The sequence below is a fragment of the Argiope bruennichi genome, chromosome 9, assembly GCF_947563725.1.
Source record: "Argiope bruennichi chromosome 9, qqArgBrue1.1, whole genome shotgun sequence".
Taxonomy (NCBI): Eukaryota; Metazoa; Arthropoda; class Arachnida; order Araneae; family Araneidae; genus Argiope; species Argiope bruennichi.
Window position 1 is genome coordinate 22,114,386 of NC_079159.1, and position 23,569 is coordinate 22,137,954.

Sequence of the window (23,569 nt, forward strand, 5' to 3'; positions counted from 1 at the left end):
TTTTCTCACAAGTTAACAGGATCAAAAGGGTTTGAAATAATAAAAAATTCCTATATCGAATCATCAAACAACCTAATTAAAAATGAATTTCCTAGAAATTACTGTAATGTCAATTTTTTAATTAAACAAGGTATGGTTTGGGATTAATCCTTTGGCTTAAATAAAAATAGAACTTTGCTTGCATATTAGATCACTCAATGGATGGCGCTGGGAGCCTACAATTTTTTACCTAGTTTAGCGTTAGCATTTTTACCGGTAGTGTTTTTAAAAAGAGGCATCACAATCGATAGCTTAAGAATTCCTTGGCTGCTAATGGTATGATCTGCACTTTTCGTTTTTGTCTTTAGTGCTATTTTGTTTTTATTGTTATTTTTGTTATTGTATTTTTACTTTGTAATGGTTATTTTCTTCTAATTTGTTGTTTTGTATTTCCTTTCTATTAAAATGGTTTATCTCTTGGACCTAATTTCAGGAGATTTTCGGGTCACGAGGAATCATTATTAGACTTATGTCGGCATTTCATCACATAAAAAAATCCCTTTCTTTGAATCCCCGCCTGAGGGTGACCCTTGAAAAAGTCTTCAGGCCGGATTCTTTTTTATATTTTTTTGGTTCAATTTTTATTTATTTTTTTTTTTGTTTAATTTTCCTTTTAACTTGATTTTAACACTTTTGTGTATATATATATATAAATAAAAGTTTAAAAAAATACAGCATGTTAAAATTGTCAATTTGTGATTATATTCTAGAGAATAATATATTTGATTCATTGATTTTATAATTTATTTTTTCAGTGAAATTTAATTGATAATACCAGCAAATCTTTTCAAAAGCATAGCTTTTCAATTTTTAAATTTTTTTTAGCGTGTATTATTTTAAGGTGTTTCAATTTTCCATTAATCCTAATTATATAATTCATAGAATACGGTAATAATTCTTTTGTTCTTGCAATAAATAAAACTTGCGAATGAATTGACCACTTATTTTTTATATTTTTGAGATAAAAATTGAAAAAAAAAAATATCCTTTAGACATACAGAACAAGAAGAAACTAAATAATTTGAAATTTTTTCTTCATTTTCTACTTGAAAAATATCAATTTATATTTAAATGAATTTTTGAAATACAAAAAAACTTCGGGCATCGTGAAATTAATAGGAATAAAATACATTACCGATATTAACAGGAATAATTACATTATATTATTCCTGTTAGTACATTAACAGGAATAATATACATTATTTCATGGAATAAAATGCATTACTCCTGAGAGAAATTAGAGCTCAAAATGGTTCACGATTTTATAAATTGTGAAATTTGTAAATATACTTTGGAATTATCTACAAAAATTACACATATTGTTAAAAAATTAAATATCGTATTTATTTAAGAAATAAATTAAAGTTAAGTGTTAAAAGGTATGTTAATGCTCAAAATGAGGAAGATCTGGTGAAAGTGTCAGATGCATGAGTATATGCCCAAAATAATAAGAAAACTTCTAGAAAAATATAAAATATATTTATTAAACATATGACAACATAGGACTTTGAAAAACAAAAATGAAAATTCATATTTTTCTCAGTTTTTTAAGGTAAAAATAATGTTTTATTTTCTGCAATATGAAATCAAAAAATAATAAAAATGTGTAGCATATTTTGACTTTTTAGTTATCCCGTTTGTCAAAGTTTTATACTAAGGCACTCACAAGAGGAAACAAATTTAAAACTCTTGACAGGAAGTCAACAAGAAAAATGTTGTGAAAACACCAAACAATATTTTTTTTTTCTTGTGAAAGGGGAAGACTTGGTTTATCAAAATCCAATAATTTTTCACCTCAAAAAGCTTTCATTGCTGTGGGAGCGAAACTGAAGTTTTATAGCATAAGCTAAAGCACTTGACGCCCTTTTCGTATATCGCTGCTGTCACTAAAATTTAAGAGATTTGCTGCTTTTAATTATTGCTGTAAAGAGGTGCATGAAATATTGTTATGTGCAAATATTGATAAAAATAAATAAATAATAATAGCTCCTGTGGTATGAATAGTCTTCGTTATGTAAAATTGATATTATAGGAAGCAAATAATTCAAAATACACAGATTATAATAAACATAGTATAAATTACGATTTTTAGCAGTATATTAATATGATGTATAACCATCGTAATCAATTCTACAGCTGATATTCCTACAGTTTTTCGAAATAAAATTGTTTTCATGTCTTGTATAATTAAAAAACAAGCAGACTATGGCGACTATCTGGTTTACCGGAAACATCTGCTGTACTTAATTCCAATTATATCACTTATGTGTTGATTATTCCAAAAAAAGCATTATTAAGCATCAAATTATAACATATAAGAAGCTATGTTATTTGAATAGCTTATATTTGTCTTTTCATTATCTATATGAAACATCCTACGTTGCTTGCTGCCCCAGCAGTTTCTTTTTCAAGAAACTGCAGGGAATTTGTCTTCTAACAATAGCAATATTATAACTTACATGTTAAATTTCTCGTGCACGAAGTATGAAGGAAGTATTGTAATCATCGAAATATTCGAATTCGAGATTTTGATGAATTTCCACGTTTTAAATCTTCTTGAGTTCCAAAAACACATTTTTTTTTTTTTTTTGGAAAATGTCTATTCGTCTGTTTGTCTGTGAGAAAGATAACTCAAAAAATACTTTGAATGTGACAGATTAAATTTAGTATACAATATTTGCATCGGTTTTATAGACTTCTATTTCCTTTTGAGTCGTCCAAAGAATATATATATATACAGGGTGGTCCAAAAAAAACTTCCCCTGTATATGAAACCCTAGCGGCCTATCCGCTCAACCAATCGAACCAAAATTTCAGACTTGGTTGTTTCAAGGTATGAGCTGGAGATTGTGATGATTCTAAACAACGCAGAGCTCACGGTTACGGTTACAGTGAGAGAATTTCGAAAATTTCGAATGGCAACACCCACTTTTTTCTTGCGCAAATTGATCAGCGTATTGAAAAACCACAAATGGCGTTGGAACGATTAGCGTGTGACAAAAATTGCCGCCGTAAAGCATACGCAAAGAAGAGCATTATAAAGGAATAATGACAACACACAGAGGAAAAAGAAAAAAAGTTTTATTGGAATGGAAAGTTATAATTACAGGTTTTCAACGTGTTCATCTTCGCAGGCGACAACGCATTGCATTCGGGAGGTTGTGGACAACAATGACGAACGTAACATGAAAGGAAGAATCTGCATAACTTTAAGTGTTATCGCATCTTGCAATTCTGACACAGTTGTAGAATTCCATTATTCCTGAATTGCAGCAACGAAATGTCATTAGGGACATTGTATGGATGCAAGATGGGGCTCCTCCACACGTCGCCTAATGTGTTCGACCAGTGCTGCAACAACACTTTGGTGATAGTGTCATCTCTAGTAACTTTGCAGTTTTGTGGCCACCGCGATTCCCCGACTCGCTCCTATGGATTTCTGGTTCTGGGGTTATCTGAAATCTAAGGTGTATACGCCTGGTCCACGAGATGTGTCAGAATTGCAAGATTTCATACCTTAAGAGCGCATACCTTGAAACAACCATGTCTGAAATTTTGGTTCGATTGGGTGAGCGGATAGGCCGCTAGGGTTTTCATAGATAGGGGAAGTTTTTTTTGGACCACCCTGTATATATATATATATATATAAGTAACCAAAAATCTAAGCATTAAATAATTAAAACATATTATTGAAACAATCTATAATTAAAATTATTTCGGAATTAAACTAAAAACTAAAAAATGAACAGAAAAATCATCATTGCATTTAGAGAGCTCAAATGTAGTTACTACTAAAACACAGATGAATCTAGACAATTAGTAATACAAACCAAGTTAATAGGGAAAAAAATTATCAAAATTAAATAAAATAAAATCAGAATAAGGCCTGAAGACTTTATCAAGAGTCACCTTCAGGCAGGGATTCATTATAAGGAATTTTTTCTGTGAGGAATCCGTATTAATTTGTCCAACAGTATTGACTCGTCTATACCCGAAAATCTCCTGAAATTAGGTCTAAGAGATAAATTATTTTTACAGAAAAGTAACAAAACAATACTTTAAAAGAATACAACGACTAATAAGCAATAAGGCAATAACATAAAATAACCATATAATAACTCTCATAACAGATTATGGAAAACAAAACAAAAAAAAAACACACCAGCAGCAAACATTTTTTTTTTTTTTTTTTTTTTTTTTTACATAAGCTAAACTTAACTTATGTAAAAAAAAAAAGCTTACTGCTTAGTAAGCTTTTTTTTTACATAAGCTTACTAAGCACCCTAAACAGCTTTTTCTAACGCCATTCAAGGTAAAAATAATTGGAGGGTCTCAGCGCCATCTATTGAGTTAGTTAATATGCAACGGAAAGTCTATTAGGCCAAGGAATTTAGGTTAAGGATTAATCCCAAATCATCTCTTTCTTTATTAAAAAATTAATATTGCAGTAATTTCTAGGAAATTTGTTATAAGTTAAATTTTTAATGAGATTATTTCTTATTTCAATATAGGGAATTTTGTTATTACAAAATTACAGTTAAATTTTTAATGAGATTATTTGTTGCTTCAATATAGGAAATTTTGTTATTACACACTCTTTTAATCCTGTTAAATTGCGAGAAAATTAATTTTTTGAAAATTTTATAGTTTAAAAAACAATAATAATTACAAAGTTTCGTTATTTTTAAGTTGAATTCATCCCTTTTATCGTAGATACCAACTATTGCTTCATCATTAGCTATTTCGATTTTTAAATCCAGAAAAGTAGTCTCAAGTTGATTTTTATTTGTTTCTGTTAGAATTAAATCTTTTGGATAGCAATTAGTCCCAATATTGGTATTATCTAAGTTTATCAAAAGTAAGACATCAATATACCTCCACCCGTTTATTAAATTATATTTAATTATTTTTTTCTCATAGTAATGTAGGAAAATATTAGCTAAAAACTTGAGAAAGCTGTTCCCATTGGAATGCCCTTTACTTGTTTATAAATATTAATTCCATTAAAAACGTAATTTTCGGTAATATCAAAATTACATAAATCTAGCCAGTTATTTTTAGGAACAACACTTTCATTTAAATATCCGTCATATATAAAAGTACAGACATTTATTAATTTTTCATGAGGTAGATTGGTGTATAAATTTTCGAAATCAAAATTATTAAGTTTATTAATGTTGTTCTCTTTAAGAAAATCTATTACTTTGTTACTATTAATCAAAGTTATCTTCATCTTTGATTTTGTCCAGGATAATTTTTAAGTATTTAAAGAAATGTTTTCCCGTATAGTAATTATAACTGACAGTGCTACATGTCACGAATCTGAATTTTAATGGCTTTTTAATGAAATGTAACTATTGGGAACAAATAAGGATTGTTTAGAAAGCAAGTCTTTTTTTTTTTTTTGTGTGTGTGTGTGTGTGTGTGTGTGTGTGTGTGTGTGTGAAATCTAACATTATCTAATTTCTTTTCCCCCGTGTTCTTTGAAAAATAAGTTGCATTAGAGTTATATTCATTAATTAATAGTTATTTATAATAATATTTATAAATTAAACAGAAATTGTTTGCTGATTTATCTATTACTGTAATAGCAAATTTTTCTGTTAAATTTGTTATTTCTTTTTTTTTAATATTTTGTTAAAATAAATCCCGCGTTCTTTAGATCTGTCAATATCTGAATTTCTTTTTATTTTTATTTCCTCTAAAATTCTCACTTTTCATTTTCTGAAACCTCCGCAGGCCAATGGTATTTTCTAGATAATTTAGCAATAAAAATATTCAAATCTTTTCCGATAGAAATTTATTTTTTATAATGGTTATTTTTTCTCTTAATCTAATTTTAGATCCTATTTCCATTAATTCTCTTAAAGAGCTGGATTCAATAATTTTTAAATTACCTGTAATAATATGACCTTTATCCACCTCTATAAAATCTTTAAAGCTTTCTTTGTTACAGTTACAATCTGTTTTATCTATTTTATCTAAATTTTTGCTTTAGTAATTATAATTATAATTTCTTTTCTTTAAACTTGATGCATAACTAAACACTATTGAAACAGTTTCTTTATTCGATAAAGGAAAAAAAAATATTATTATTATATACAATTTTAGGTAATTTTACTTTTTCGAAGTTAATATCCAAGAATTTTATCACACAGAACTGTTTGTTTGCATTATTTTTATTATTAAATAGTAAATCGTTTTTTCCAATAGTAAGCTTGCATTTAATTAGATCAAGAATTACACATTTATTGTACAAATTTTTAAATTTTAAATCCCCAAATTTATTATTTATTAACCATTTAATTTTTTTTTAATTTCTAAGACCAAAAATGTATTTCCTAATTTTGTGAATGTTTTCACTATTGTGTTCCAAATTACAATAATTCAGAAATTCCTCAAATATAATTTGATAATTTCCATCTTTTCCTTTACCTCTTTTAAATCTTTTAATATAGTTTTCTTTATTTAGAAAATCTTTAAATATATTAAATTTGTAATTAAGGCAGTTATTGTTTAAATCTCTGTAACCTTAACCATTTAATTTACTATAAGGAAAAAACGGTTTTAGGTTACAAATATAAATATTTTTTAGGTCTAATCTTTTGTTTAAGTCATTGACATTGTTTTCCAGCATGTAGATATTAATATTATTAAAGTTATGGTTTTGAAAGTGCTCAAGTTCAAAGTCAGTAGCCTTATTTTTTATGATTTTTTAATATCAGATCTATGGTTAATAATTCTTAAATTGAATTCGGTGATAGTTTGACCAATATATTTTAAATTAAATTCTGAACAATTTAAAAGATAAATCATGTTTTTGTTTTTACGGACCATTTGTAAGTTTGAAATTTGATTATTGATTTGTTCTTTACCTGCTGATGGACATGACTTACACTTTTTGTTTCCACAAATTTGATTTTTTTTATATATATTTAATATATTTTTATATATTATACTCCTGAGCTATCCACAGTGCCCCTTGGTAGGGCTTGCGACGGGCCATGCACCATGATAAATTTCTTATTAGCTTCTTGAATAATTTTATTTATTTTTCATAATGAAGATATATCTTCCTAAACCAAAAACATGGAATTCTCGAAAAAGTAAATCCAGAAGACTAATCACAAATACTTTTTAATTTAAACTTTTTTTTAGAATTTCTTAAAAATTGCAAATTACAAAATTACAAATTATTTAAAACTTTTACAATTTTTTTTAAAAAAAATTGCAGTTAGTGGAAAATCGCAAATGCTGCTTAATTCCTGCCAAATGCAAGAATAAGTAACCAAAAATATAAAAATTATGTAATTAAAACCTATTATTGAAGCAATCTAAAATTAAAATTTTTTGTGGAAAGAAACTAAATTATTTCGGAATCGAAACTGAAAAAATATTTCGGAATCAAATTAAAAATTAAAAAAAGAACAGATCTTAGGAGAGCATAATATTATTTTATTTTGATACTTTTTTCCTATTATCCTGGTTTTTATTACTAATTAATTATATATATATATATATATATATATATATATATATATATATATATATATATATATATATATATATATATATATATATATATATATATATATATATATATATATATAAACTGCTTTTTTTGGAATTAACTTGGAAATAAAAGCAAAAAGGCATTCTTCTAAGACTATATTCTCAGTTATAATTATGATGACTAAATAAGATTTTACTGTCAGCTTCCTCGCAAAGAATTTCGTCAAATTGTTATAAAATAATTGGCCTTTCTGAAATTTGTTCATGCTGTACGTATTTCTATAAATAAAAAAAATCGATAGAATTTTTTCTGAACAAGAAAGCAGTCCACGTCTCTTTCTGAAGTATAAACGTAGTATTTGATGGATTTGTTGCTTTTCTGCTGATGTAAGCTTTCCTTTTAGATAGGGCAAACAAAATTACTTTAGGTGGACAGACTTTTTTTTCAACATATTTTGTTGATAGTAAAAAAGAATATTAGTGAAATATTACATTGACATAAAATAAAATAGAATTTCTTAAGTACAAGCTTCTGGTTTGTCTATTTACTTTTTTTTCTGCTTCAAATTGATAGTGAGTTTATTTATTTTTTTACATTTATAGATTTTAAATAAAATATATCGATTTACGAATTATACCTAGAACTGTGCTGTATTTTTCTTCTTTAACGTCTGAGACAGTTTTACAAAATTGATTGGTATAAAAAATATTAAAAAAAAATCCGATGAATTTTCAATTATCTGTAATTATTTACACGCAAAATTCCACAGACGTAAAATAATCAGCAGAAAAATCTTTTGCATTAATATATGCTATTGCAAAATTCCGGAATTTCTATTTCATTACTATAAAAAAGCACTTTGTCAAATTATAATTGTATTGATAATTGTAAACAAATTATAATTGTAAATCAAATTATAATTATATTGACAAAAAAGGTTCTGCAATTGTCAATTTTGGTAATAACTATGTTAATCAACAAATTGCCTGCCATACTGTGTACACACCCCTCCCGATTTCAAGTTATTGCACATTCCAAATTCTCTATTATATTAAAATATTAGCATTTAAACCGGCATCCTGGCTTAACGGTAGCATGTCCTCCACGTGACCTTGGTGTTTCGAGTTCGGGTCGTGGTTTGTCCACAGTTGTTTCTAACCCTATGCTCTATCTGTGAGCTGTGTGAAACATCCCCCCCCCTTGTAAAAAGAGATTGCGCAAGCGAGTGTGAGAGTGTCATCTTCATATGGGCTAGAAGTAAGACATCTGCCCTCGGGTGCTCAGGGATCTTTACCCTCAGAAGCTACTGCACAAACTTGGCTTAAAATCGTTGACTCTCTCAGGGCCTGTCTATGACAAATGTCATAATTACAACAACGCTAGCTTTTATGGATATATTAGCTTAGTTTAGTTTCTGTTAAACTACTCAACTTCTATTCACGTAGTTTTATGATTTGCTGAAAAAAGAATTTTAAGCATCAAATTGTAATATACAGTGTAGCCATGTTTTTTATAGCATTACTCTTGCTTTATTTATTGTGCAAACAAGTCATCTAGTTCAACTAACTGGTCCGCTATGTTTACTGGTTGTAAAAATTTTCAATTAAAATATTTTATGGAACTGTCTTAATAACTTTCTCAATAAAATTATTTTGAGATTTAAATTTGATGGACATGAAATTTGTAATGCTTTAGAGTACAAGTATGCATCTTCTCGCTATGGTACTATGTATTTTTGTAATTTCCTTTTAATAACGTTACACTTCATTATACTACAAGAGAAGCAAAACCACTTGAAGAAATGGGCCTACTTTAACATTTCTCATCATTTATTCTTTCATTTTGAAGCTGAAGTTTTTTAGTAAAAACAGCAAAATTTCAAAAAAGCTATTAAAAGCATTCCTTACATTGATATCTATTCAGCATGGAAAATTATGTCATATCTTCATATCTTGATCAACAATGAAAAATAAACATCATGAATAATTATTAATAACAATGAAAGCAATTTATGTTACATTCACAATATTGAAGCAATTGTTGACAAATATATGTAATTTAAAGAATAATTAAATTAAATCTAAGAAATTTTATTGCGGCAAATGTAGCCTGCTTTTAAAAATGATGTAAAAAATATTTTTCGTCTCAAAAACGTTCTGGAATTTGTCTAGAAATGACGCAACATTTTTACTGAATTTTAAGTAATTAAAATTTAATTAAACTCTCACAGCATCACTCTGTGGTGCATATTCCAGCACTCAAAAGTATGCATGGACCTTGTTTTGTAATTTTATTTCGAAAAGTCTGACTTGTAGAGCAATAAACACGTACACCCACATACATACATTCTTTTTTATTATTAATATGCATAAGAATGGGACTTTTTTATTGAATGAAATCCCGTGTTTGGGCAGTGCTAATAAATAAAATTTTAAAATTCATAAAAGATTTCAGTTAATATTTTTCGTTCATTCTTTTCTATTAATTGCAAAGAAAAGAAAATTGAAGTCCAGTTTGAGTATTAGTTGTAGAAAAGAGTTGCTTATTTTATAATGACTTTTGAAAATAGTTAGAATTTTGATATTTAAGAAAGTTAAACATAATTAATTATATTCTGTTCAACGTTTTGACTTTATACTTTAGTACGTGCAGTTTTAACTGCTGTTTTTGTCAACAAAATTTATAACAAAATACACGGCTTACATACATCTGCATACCGTTACCCCAACTGTCGTAGAAAAATTCACGCATTTGCGTTACCGTAAAAGGCGAAGAAAATTCACGCATGCGCACTGTGTTCTGATTGTTGGCATGGCAACCATTATCAACGGATGATTTAAATTACTTTTAGGTTAGTTGTATGCTTTTGTAAGTAAATTGTATTTATGTTAGTTATATATTTTTTGTATATGCTTATAGTTTTAAGTACATTGTTTTTTAAGTAGTTTTTTTTAACCTGTTTTCGACCGATTATTTTAAACGATTCGTTTTATTTTCTTAGTGTTTGATGCATTTAAAATGAAACATTGTTAATGAATCGATCCGTTCTTGATGAATCTGAGAAAATTTTGTTGACAAATTCTTGAGATATTACATAAATTAAGAAAGATATTCTTTAGTGCCCATAAAGTTTAAACGCTCAGTGACTCTATTATCAGTAATCATATTATTAAAAAAATGCTGTGTTTCAGTAAAAAAAATATTATTATATTAATTGCAGATTAATCCTTTACACTTTAATTTAAAGCATAAATTCTACGAGGGGTAACAGAAAATTAGAGAGATACATATTACGTTATGACTGAAGGCCATTATAATATTATGAGTGAATTATATGACTATCAAAATTTGAAGTTTTAAAATATTTTGCTGGAGAATCTATTAATGGCCTTAATAAATTGCCTAAAATATTTAATTATTAAAATTTTAACGAACATTAAGATTGGCGAACCGGCTGGTCGCCAAAGGCGGCTAGTATATTAATAATCCTATTTATAAACGTTTTTCTAGATGTTGTCGTGTTCAGCGAAAAGGCAAAATCTGAAGAAGCCGAAAGATTGAAATATTCATCAAGCAGTGCATACTGGAATCCTATCAACTTACCGACAGATCAAGAAATATCACCGCAATCCAAATTAAAGGTAATTTCAAATCTGATTTTCAGTATGATGATATTAATTTACTTGGTTATATTTTTAACTGTTGAAAAATGCTTATTACTTTATAACAAGAAAACGGCGTAGGGCATTTCAAATATATGCATTCTAAATCTGCTTGCCAGAAATCTAATGCAGATAAGGATGCTAATAATGTCATGGAGATAGAGAATATAACAAAAGTATTAGTAAGATATTAAGTGTATTCCGATTAATTTATATGATAGGCGAATTGCAAGTCCATCTATCTGTTCCAATCTTTCTATTAGAAAATTTAAAATCTTTATATTTCATATAAATATTTCTTTGCTTGTAATTTTTGTAAAAACAGTAGCAACTGATGCTGAAACAACGTATATGTAACTCTCCACCATAATTTCAAAATAATCTATTTCATTTTATCTTTTAATTGGTAAATAAGGAAAAGGGTTTGTAAAATAATTTTTAAGTATTAACTACATACAAAGTAAGTAGGATACTTAGAATTTACAAGCTAATTAAAATGATTGCCCCAATTTCTAAGTGCAATAAGCAAGAAAAAGTATTTATTAAAAATGTACATGCATGCAGAGATAATATAAACTAGTTTTGAATGTATATTCACAAATGTTCGATACGCTCTCCTTTTGTTATAGGGCATTCACCAAGTATGAAATGCGATTCTTGTAGGATGTTGTGCACCATGTCTGAATCGATACTGGCCGTAGAGCAACTGTGATACAGGTTTTCAAGTCATTCGTGATCGGTGAATATGGAGACATATACAAACAATCTTTTATGATTTGAAAGACCGTATTACATCTGTTATCGACAGCATGTTGCACAAAGTTTGGGGAGAATTACATTTCAGACTTGATATATGCCGTATAACAAAGGATCACATAACGAATATTTGTGAAGCGTGCATTCAAAACTTGCTTACATTATCTCTGCAGGGTATATGCATTTTTAATGAATACATTTATCGCATTTTGCTTGGTGTACTTATGAAATCGTGGTATATATTTTGGTATATCCTATATTTATGTATTCTTAGAAAATTAAATTTATTAATTAATTTTTCTTTATTTAATTCTAAGAAATGTATTTTAATTATTAGTTAAAAATCTATTTGCGAAATTATATTGACAAAACACGTGAATCTTGTAGAGCTGTAAACGTCCCAAAAGGGTCAACGAAAACAACTATTGCGTCCGAAAAACCGTGCTAAATAAGGGATTTATCCTGCAAAAGCATTTCGTGAAGTTTTGAGTGTTAAATAATTATATTTTGAGAAAAAAAAGTATTTATTTCTAAAAATTAATTAAATGGCGTAAGAAAGTACCTTGACAGCAAAAAAAGAGGGCTTATATTAACTATATTATATTATATATATATATATATATATATATATATATATATATATATATATATATATATATATATATATATGAGCGCGCGCGTGTGTGTGTGTGTGTTTTAGTAATTCAGGTAGTGTCAAGCAAGCATTGAATAACCGTAATAGGATTGAATTGTAATAGGATTAATTGAATAACTGCAACCAGATAACTATAATTCCATTTTAAATATATCATTTGGAGAAAAAAATATGAATATTATGGCGCAGTTCGGATTGCAACAAAGAAGCAAAGTAAAATAATTCAATTTAATTCAACTTGCTTTAATAATCTGAAAATAGCAATTAAATTTGATTTATTATTATGATTATCAGAAAAAAAAATGAAAATAAAAATATTTTTATCGAAAAGTCTAACCACAAAAGAAACTGCCTATTTGACAATGGAATTTCTTATTAAAATCAAAAACTGGAATTGTCGCAGCCCAAAAATCATTAATCTTTTATGCATTGTTACCGATTCAAGAACATTGTAAAAAATTAAGTTTTTATTGAAGAATCACTGAAGGTTTTTTGTATTTGTGTAAGAATATGTAATTGTATCAGTTTATTCTGAGTATATCTTCATGTATCGTTTCAATAGGACATGGAACCGAGTCCGTGATTAATGCAACCGATGGTTTGAGGCAATTGTAAAAGATACATTTCCTTTATAATTGTTGTAGCTTATGTTTTGATTCGTACCATCATTAAATATCTGCTATTAATATGTATATTTGATTTCAAAAGTCGTTTGCAGTTGCTAGTAAACTACAAATCATTTGCTTCTAGTTTAAAAGCGTTATTGAATGGGAAATCCTTTTCACGAAACGTCATTAAATTACATTTTAATCCTTTATTCTCATTGTTATTGTCCTTTTATCTCTCACACTTTGCAATCTTTTGTCCTCTTAGTATCTATTCAAATTTTATGCACCCTTCAAGAGATTGCTAAGCCGGAAATACAAAAGGCCTTTACTAGTTGATGGATTAATGATTATTCAGTAACAGTATATCACAAATACTTGTTCTCGGCACGCTTAATATTTATTTAAATTTAAGCGAAAATTTAACTACATACAAACGAAATATATTATATGTGAGTTATTCAAAGCATAGCATATAGTCAATCTGTAAATGATTAGTATTAAACCGAAGGTGATTAATGTAATGAAATGAACAATTAAAAAAAATCTGTTTACTCAGTGAAGTTTTGCCGATTAATTTATTTTAAAAAGAAACGTTTTATCAAATTAAAATTAAAATAAAGTTTGCTTCGAAACGAGATTAACAAGGGAATTGTATCATGTTTTTAAAAATCTGGAAATTAATTTTTTTTTAAATGCAAATAAAGGACACCATTTCACACTGAACAAATGAATAATATCAAGCTGTAAACTAGAATTTGTTATACGCTAGAAACTTAGAATTTGTTTCATCCATTTCACACACTCAAACTCATATAACCCACGCAATTAGCTCAAACATTTAGGCATTCGAAATTCTTGTGTGTGCGTATGTACGTGCATGTGTGTATGTGTCTATAGGCGTGCGTGTACATGTGTGTTTCAAGGATCCTCTACTGGAAAATATCCCTACAATAAGTCGTCTCTATTAGCTTAAGACTTTATACAGTATCTCTACGACGTTATTTCATATTCTGAACTCCGTCTAAAATTGAGAAGATTCTGCAACAATATTGTTAGAAATTTTGTGTTAATAGGTGTACATTCATAATTATGATCATTCATTGTCATAATTATAATGATTGTCTTTTTTGGAAAGATGAAAGATTTCTTGCAATCGAAAATATTATTCGAATTACAAGAATCGGTGTACCATCAAAAGATTGTTCCGTATTTTCTCTCTCTTCTAGTATCAAATTGGAAGCCCGCTGGCTTAGTGGGCTCCCAACGCATAGGTCCGAGGTTCGATCCTCCGACTGGGCAAGGTCGACTTAGCTTTTCATGCCTTTAGTGGATAAACTGAGGACCAAGCAGACTTGGGAACTAAACACTGGGAATCCCGCGTTAGGCTGACCACCTAACCAGGACATATGCCTTGCAACCCAGGGCCCTCGGGCAAGAAAGCAGAGATAGGCACTGTAGGAAACATTGTACTCTAGTACTTTCACAAGCAGCCTCCTGATCTCTTCCTTTATTTATTTTTCCTAAGTTGAAGGGTTTACTTCAGGATCAATAATTTTCAATTCATGTAATGTATGCAGCAATTAGTAATTACATAGTATGTAGTATACATTCTACATATGTATTTCTCTGTATTTTCTGGCGAAAAAGTCTTGCAATCCACCATTGCATTTTAGTATGAACGATGATAAAATTCATTGATCTACAGATTAGTTACTTCGTAAAATCTATGAATAAACAGATTCTAATTTTTCGTAATAAAATAAACTCCTAAATATTTATAATATAGCAGTTTTTATCTCATTTCAGTCGTAAGTGTTAATCACCCGAGAGCATAAAACATGAGAGTGCCGTTATAAATTTTAATAGTTTGCAGTTTCCGTCGATATTTTTATTACGTTAATAATTTGGGGACATATTAATCGATTAAAAAATAAAAATAAATGTAAGTAAATATAAAGGAAGTATATATATATAATAAAAAAGTAAATAAATATAGTTTTCCTAAATTTTTCTTTATTCGAGAAATAAAATTCAAATCGATTTAATCAAAAATTCAAAAATCAAAGTAAAAAATTTTAAATATGTGAATATTTTATAAAATTACGCTGAGTAATTTAGATATGAATCGCATTTATATAGTGTTTCAATTTTTGATATATATTTTAAAATTTCTGAAACAATAATCATTTTTGTTCCTTTACAAGATTATTAAACAAAATACATTCTTTCTTTATACTTTTGTTAAATGTGCATTTTAGTAAATTCTGTTCTTCGTCTTTCAGGCTGTCGAATCAACACCCCCTTGGTCAACAGCCGACTGGGTGATACCTTCTCAACCCGTAGAGATGGTCACATTGCAGTTTCACAGACCGCCACCTAACGCGGAAGAAAGAAGCAAGACCCTTGGAAAGCAACCACTGGCCATTCAGTCACTATCCACCATTCCCGAAGGACCAACGACAATGGCCACTTCATCAAGTAGCTTTGCCCCCCAACAGCCTGTCACTTGTGCAAAGCAAACTGATGTATGACCTGGTAAGTTGGATAGACTTTGGCTGCAGTCGAAAATCATTGGTTAATGGAAATAGACAATATAGAAATGAATGGATTATATACACTTCTATATGAGTAATTGTTATTAAAATAAAAGGTAGTGAATTATAATCCTTTTGCATCTGATGATGATGTTCTAAATCAGCGTGGGAAGTCTCTCCTAAAATTTCTCTTGCAAAAGTATTATCCTTTTCCCACAGCATAAAATTGTGGACTTTGGGTAAGGCGGTAAATGCCTTGCATGGTATTGGGCACAATTGTTTAGAAATGTAGATAATTGGTTGATTCTAGCATTTTTATTGAATCTGTTATGCTACATTTAGTCACCCCTTTGGCAATTAATAGTTAACAGGAGGTTAATACACACACACACAAAAAAAAAAATAAATTAAAACCGCTTTTAGGATTATTCTTGTCGTGGGTTGAGTTGCCAAGGACCGAAATCGCAACGTTAGGGCTCGTAGCCGCGTAACATAACCACTAGACGAAAGTGATCGCTCGTGCCTGGCGGTTGTTAACTGGCTTATGAAGCTACCACTATGTTCTTTTATCTCTCCGATCTAAACTAAAATTTGATAAATAGCAAGAATTTCAATGATAGGATTAAAATACCAAATTTCATTTATTTCAGTTATTACGTTTATATGCATGCAAAAGTATATACTGATAGGCGGTCTACCCTTTAACAGATTTGGCTCAAAATTTGACATGGAACTGAATTATACATATTAATAATAAGCCAAAATTTATCTTTCCTTTTTTGTGGTTATTGTATTCTTTTATACTCGGTCAATCGAAGATACAATCTTTCTCTGAATGGACTTCTTTCAAAATATGATAGTAATCTTACAAATGTGATATAAAGCCAATATACCCAATCTTATACATCTATTAGAAACATTTTTATTTATAATATTCACAAACAAAATTTCCAAAATATCTTAATACGGACTTAGGAAAGTATCGAATATGGAGATCTGTTAAATTCTGGAACTGAGAGTTTATGACGATAATAATACCTTCGGTACTTTGTATACCAGAAAGTAAAGAGTTTTGCGGAATGTATAAATTAAGAGACATTTAATCACCCAAGCAGCCTAAAATATTCTGTAAGCTTTCTATGAGATTTTATGGTATTATACTATATAGAGAATTTAAAAGAACGTGACAACCATTTCTGTAATATTCTGTATATGAAATTCCCTATTTTATGAAGAATTATTTGACTACCAAATAATTCTTCATAAAATAGGGACACACACATACACAATTTTTTCATAACGCAAAATCATTAAAGCGTGTTTAAATTTGTTTCTATGCTCTTTCCTATGTATTTTCCTATTTTTTTCCTATTTTATTTAAATTATTAGAATGTATGATTCACCTAATCTCAACGGCTGCTTCGATTTAAAATTTCTTGCCTCAGAAACTGTATCCAAATTTCTATAACTCAGAAATACTATAGATGGCAATGTTTTCCGTCTTTCAAGATGAATCAGCTTAGAAATGTTTAACGTCAATTTTAAACTTGAACATAACGATTTCCATTTATCTAAAAAGTATTATTTATGCTACTGAGCTCCAAAACTTCTTTATTTAAAAACGATTTTGAAGTAGACAATAAATAAAATAAAGAAATAACTTACTTCATCTTCCTTCAGCTGGAAGATATAAGCGTATTCTTATTTGGACTCCGTTGAATGCCCATAATAAAGAACTTTTAAATAAATGCAAAGGATATAATAGGAAGAAACAGTCGAATATATGCATCAACTGACATCTTTAGAAGAGCCCCATTAACTCAAAGAAAAAAGGCAGCCAACAGTCTGGAGATATTTAGCTATTGATATGAGCGGTATTCATAGACTTTAAATCTGCATATAACGATGGGTTTAACTCAAGCCTTTCCTTTTCAAAATTTCCAGTCAAGAGGCCATTTTCAAGCCAACAGTCTTTGCAAGGAAACCAACTTTAAAAAGCGGCACTGGAATAGTATCCAATTTAAACTTTGCATTTTTACTGTAAGGCTTTCAACAATAAACACACTTTCACGATAAAGATGCCGGAAAGTAAAAATGTAAAATATATATATAAAATAAAAGTCGCGTTTTAAATTTTCTTTTTCATCTTTTGTTCGTTTATATTTTCCTTGCCAGAAATGCATGTTCAGGTATAAAATTGATTTCAAGATCCACAAACTTTTACATTTCCTGTTTCTTGGAAATTTCTTTTTTTTCTTTCAAATGTAATAATCCGTACTACTATTCCAAAAAAGGAATATATACAGATTCGGATATTCCTTTTTTCATTTTATTTGTGTCGCTTTTATTTTATTATTATTTTTTTTTAATTTTTAGTTTGAGGAAAATATGCAAAGTTACCGAACCAGCATCGTTGTAAGAAAGGAGAAACATGGAGTGGTGAGGAAAGGGTGGATAGAATATGGGAAGGGATGAGTTCGAAAGAAGAGAAAACTGGGCTGAATGTATGAAATGAAATATCTATGTTCTTCTATGAATTTCTCATTTATTGAAAACCTCTTTGCGTTTTGCCAAAAAAAAAAAAAAAAAATGAAATGAAATTGTGGGTAGGATGATACAAACCATCCTTCCAAAATAAATTGAATTTTCAACGTTAAAATATTTTATTTAGCTTTCATGAATTTGAATAGGCGGGGAAACAATGAAAAAAAAATAGATATAATTTATGGAATAAAAACTTTAGTTTATAGAAATGTCATATTTGAATATGTCTATCCACGACGTTTTTTTGCATAAATAACATCGATGTTTTTTGCATAAATAATGTTGATATTTTTTGCATAGTTTTTATCTTTTGGAATAAATTAAAAATTTATTATCTTTATGATTTTCTCTTTTATTAATTGGGCATCATTTTTACTTTATATTAATGAATTGAGTATTTTTGATAGAAGATTTGTAATTTATGAACTTTAACATTTTTTCTTTATTAATATAGATTATTATTTTATTCTTTTTTCATTAATTTTACTTTTTATTCTTTTTTATCGATTCAAATAATATTTTCTTTTTTTCGGTAAGCATCGTCTGTTTTAATCAAATCCGCAAAAACTTAATGTATAGATTCGTTTAATAATTTAATTATTAAAAATTATTAAAATTGAAGTATTACTCTTTTGAAAGTCTAAATTTTAATTTGTAAGTGAAAAATTCATAAATTTTGATCAACAATTAAATTGATTAAATGGTTTGATTATAAATAATTAAAAAACTAGAAATCACATTTTGAGTTTTCAAACTTAGAAAGTTTATCGAATTTTTTTATTTCATTTTATTTATTTGCCTTTATTATCTATACATAAAATATATTGTTTTCGGTGTGAGGCGTCTGTTCTGTTCACTCATGAGTTCAGAAAATGTACAGTTTTCGTCAATAATTGATTTGAAATATTACATCTTTGAAAGTCTAAATTTGAATTTATAGGCAAAAATTGCATAAAATCTTAATCAACAATTGAATTGATAAAACGATAAAGAAATAAATATAATAAGAATAAATGAAAAATTAGAAATTAAATTTTCAAAGAATTGAATATTCGTACTTAAAACTCTAATTCTAAGTGTCTTAATGTAATTTAATGCTTATATTTTACTCTTTATTTTCTATTGTTCCCCCTCAGGCTTAAATCGCTGTCTTCGTAACAGTGGGCTTGTCAGTGGCAAGTGCCATAAGAAACAAACAAACAATTTTCTATTCATATAATATATTCTGTTTTCGGTGGGTGTCTTCCATTCAATAAGTATGCAAAAACTTAAGTAGAGTTTCCGCTAATATTTGATGTGCAATATTACATCTTTGAAAGTCTAAATTTGAATTTATAATTAAAAATACATGGAAATTTGACCAACAATTAGATTGATTCAACGGTGAAAAAATAAATAACTAGGAAACCAGAAATTACATTTTCAACGAATTAACGAGTCTAATTTTAAAATTTGATCAAAACTGTCTTAATGTAATTTATTGATTTAATAAAGTCAGTTAATATTCAGTACAGAATTAATTAAAGCGCTTGGAGTAAAAGTTATTTCCTTTTTAATTCATTAGAGATAGCATCTATTATTTATGGATTATTTTAACCTATTTAGTTTCCAGAAATGGAATTTCAATGCATTTGATCCCACATTCATAATGCAAACGATTTGGTTAGTCTCATTTATTTATTTCGATATATACTTTGACGTGCAAACATCTTTAATATGAAAATTGCACGACATATGATTTTTTTTTCTGTTAAGAATATTTGTTCTTTTAATGTTATTTTCTTTTTTACAAACATTTTTTTTTCTTTTTTTCAGATGTGAAAAAGAGTGGTGAGGATGAAAGCATCAATAGGAATGCCAGTACTTTTTGAATGTACATATGAAAACATTCTTATGAGAATGGATTAATTAAAGTATAAGAGATGTGATACACTTTGTGATATAATTTCGCACTCGAATTTGGTTGAACGATGTAGTAATGAAGAGACAAAGATTTAATTATAATTTGGAAGAATTGAAGAATTTATTTGAAGAAACGACGCTTCATCAAGACGCTAAGACTTCAAGTCAAGTTGAGTGCTGTAAAACTCAATTGTGGTGCCAGCATGATTTGCTGAATATTGTAGTAGTTTTTCATGTTTTTTTTTATCTTCTAGAATACAGCTAACTCATTAATTTAGTATTTTATATGCATGAAAATATATGTTAGTTTTATTTGAAAAATCAGTTTCGAATATTGTTCATTACATATTAATTATTTAATTTCAAACTCATGCTAATTTTTCCGAAAATGGAATAATAATTTTTATCTAATTTCGGAGTGTTCTATATGACGAAATTAATTCAATAAAGCATTTTTATTATGTTTGATGAAAAACACGCTGTAAGAAATTAAAACTTTTAAAATTGAAATCTGAAGAATTTTTATAAATAACTTTGGAAACTTCAAAACATTATCTGTTCACAATTTTTCTATTTATGTAGTACAACATTTTCCCTGTAATATAAGAAACGCCCACATTAAGCATGTTATAGGAAATTTACTTTATCGGATTTCTTTAGTTCATTATGCATCCGATCAATAAAATCTTAATTGAAACGAAACTTATTTTCTACCACTAAAAACGATTTTAATTTCAGACCATTGCCTTCGAGATTAACTTTCTTATAACAAAAAAGGATTTCACTGATAACATAAATTATATTTTATAAATTTGAATTGAAAATGAGTAAATGCGAAAATAATCAATAAACATTTCTTGAAAGATAATTTGTTATTTATTAACATTTCATTCTATATCTAATATAGCCTGATTTGTCCTTTCAAACTTATATCCATGAGTGAGTTAATGTGAAATTTATGTAAATTATGATATTAAAACAATTCCTTTAAATATCATATTTTATTACATTTCCTATACAGAATAAATCTTTTTTATTTGTTTGATTACATATATAGGAAAAGCTTATATAAAATCAAAAGATTTTGATTAATTAAGAAAGTTATTAAAAATATCTCCTTTAAATTTATCTCAATAAAATCTTTTTAAGTCTGTTAAAATAATTACACAATTTTTAAAATAACAGTTTCATTGAATTTTATGTTTGGAAATAAAATTGTCTCGTTTATTTTGATAAAACTATTGAAAAAGCGTATATAAAATTAAAACGCTTTTTTTTAACTTCCTTATTATTTAATTAAGGAAGTTAACAAGTATGTCCGTTGTTTTATTGGCTAAATCTAAATTATATTTTTGTAAAATAGGAATACCAATATACAGACATAGTCCGTATTTTAAATCATGTAATCTGAAATTGTAGTTTCATCTGCTTATAAAAATAGAATTAAGAAAGTTGATTTCATTCCATGATTAACTTTTCAATAAATTATTGTTTATTTATATAATGCCCTATTTTTATCCTTGTTTTATTACTCATATTATATACATGATCATTATATAATATTATATATTTTAATCATTTTGTATCAGTAACTATGTTTTTCTATGTTAAATACTAAGTCGAAACACAAATATTCATTTATTATTTTGATTACATTAAAATAAGAACAAATGAGCGAAATGGAGAATAATATTACTAATTTCGACCAGATTCCATTAAAAATGTGTCGGCGAAAGTATCAAACGGAAAATTTTTAGTATTTAAAAAAAATAAAATTATATTAATCAAATATTTTAATTTGCTGACAACATTTTTCTGTTAATTTCTCAACCAATTTGGGCATATTAATTTAAAATTTTAAACTTATTTTGATTATATTAAAATAAGAACAAATGAGCGAAATGGAGAAAAATATTACTAATTGCGACCAGATTCAATTAAAATGTGTTGGCGAAAGTATCAAACGGAAAATTTTAAATATTTTAAAAAATAAAATAGCATTAATGAATCTTAATTTGCTGACAACATTGTTCTTTTAATTTCTTAACCAATCTGGGGATATTAATTTAAAATAAAAACTTTCCGATTCTCAGAATACATGAAACTAAAATTGTACTTGCAATTTAAGAATTTGTACTATAAACTTTTGTGAAAGCAAATAAAGTTCAAAATAATTTGTATACTGATTGTGTGTGTGTGGTGGCGGCGGTGGTGAATTGAGTTTATCACATGAATAAATTGCCCTACCAAAATAATATCACCAACAATTTTCCCTTCTAAATACGATTTTATTATTAATTTGAACAAATTAAGAAAAAAATAATAGAAAGATATCTGATTTCAAACAAATTTTATATCGGTTGTTGAATATTTAATGATGCTTGAATTCCTGGATATGATTCCTAACAAATTACAGATTTTGAATAGACATAAGAAGTATAATTAAATTTAATATACTGAAATATAAGATTTCTTTCTTCATTTATATTCAGTAAAAGATAAATAAATTTTTGTATATATTAAAATATGATCATTCTTTATATAAATTTGGTTAAAGAATTCTGTTGAAAATGTTAATATTAATTCTGTTGAAAATTTGCTAATATGATATATTTTTTATTTGACGATGAAATAGGCAGCCGAATATCTTTGCTCAAACTTCTCAAGGAATTTGACAATCTATATGAACATATAAACGCATTGAAATCGATAGTATTTTGAGAAACCGAAATTAAGATTTTATTTGATAAACTTGAAATTAAAATACTGATTACTAAACAAAATAAGATAATCGTATAAAATTTGAAATACACATTTATAACTAAAATAGAATGAAGTATAATTATTTTTAGACCGGTAAGATTTATCTTCTGTCATAATATGCATCTGATATATTTATTTTTCTCAAAGGAAGGAAGGTATATTATTATTTCGAGATTTTATTTGTTACTGACGAAAGATAATCAATTTAATTTGGTTTTAATTAACTTCGAATAGAATGAATTCTTAAATTTGAATCATATATGATTTGAAGATATGACATTTAATTATATTTAAATTCTTAAAGAATCATTTACTAATTAATTGAAATAGATGAGCCTTTCGAAATATAGCAATTAAAAGCTGATAATAAATTTTATTTTATCGTTTATGGAAATAAAAATTAAATGAGGTTTCATGTTTATTCGATACTTAGAAAGAAAATTGACATCCAATAACCTCATTGCGCTGTCTGGAATATAAATGTAGTCATTTTATAGATGTTTCATTAAAACTATATAGTAATACAAACAAATGGTTCTATTATAATTATGATATGTAAAAATAATATTGTTAAAAAAGAATTATTCTATAAT

General features: G+C 27.4%; 1 protein-coding gene across 1 annotated transcript in view; it reads left to right on the forward strand.

Annotated features, from left to right (window-relative positions):
* LOC129984901 (uncharacterized) overlaps positions 1-20,493 on the forward strand; it is a 49,199-nt gene extending 28,706 nt beyond the window's left edge. The window contains exons 6-8 of the mRNA XM_056094855.1: positions 11,063-11,193; positions 15,516-15,768; positions 20,127-20,493. Of these exons, the coding sequence (XP_055950830.1) occupies positions 11,063-11,193; positions 15,516-15,764 (380 nt within the window). The 3' untranslated portion in view covers positions 15,765-15,768; positions 20,127-20,493. The remainder of the gene's footprint in view (positions 1-11,062; positions 11,194-15,515; positions 15,769-20,126) is intronic.
* The last annotated feature ends 3,076 nt before the right edge of the window (positions 20,494-23,569 follow it).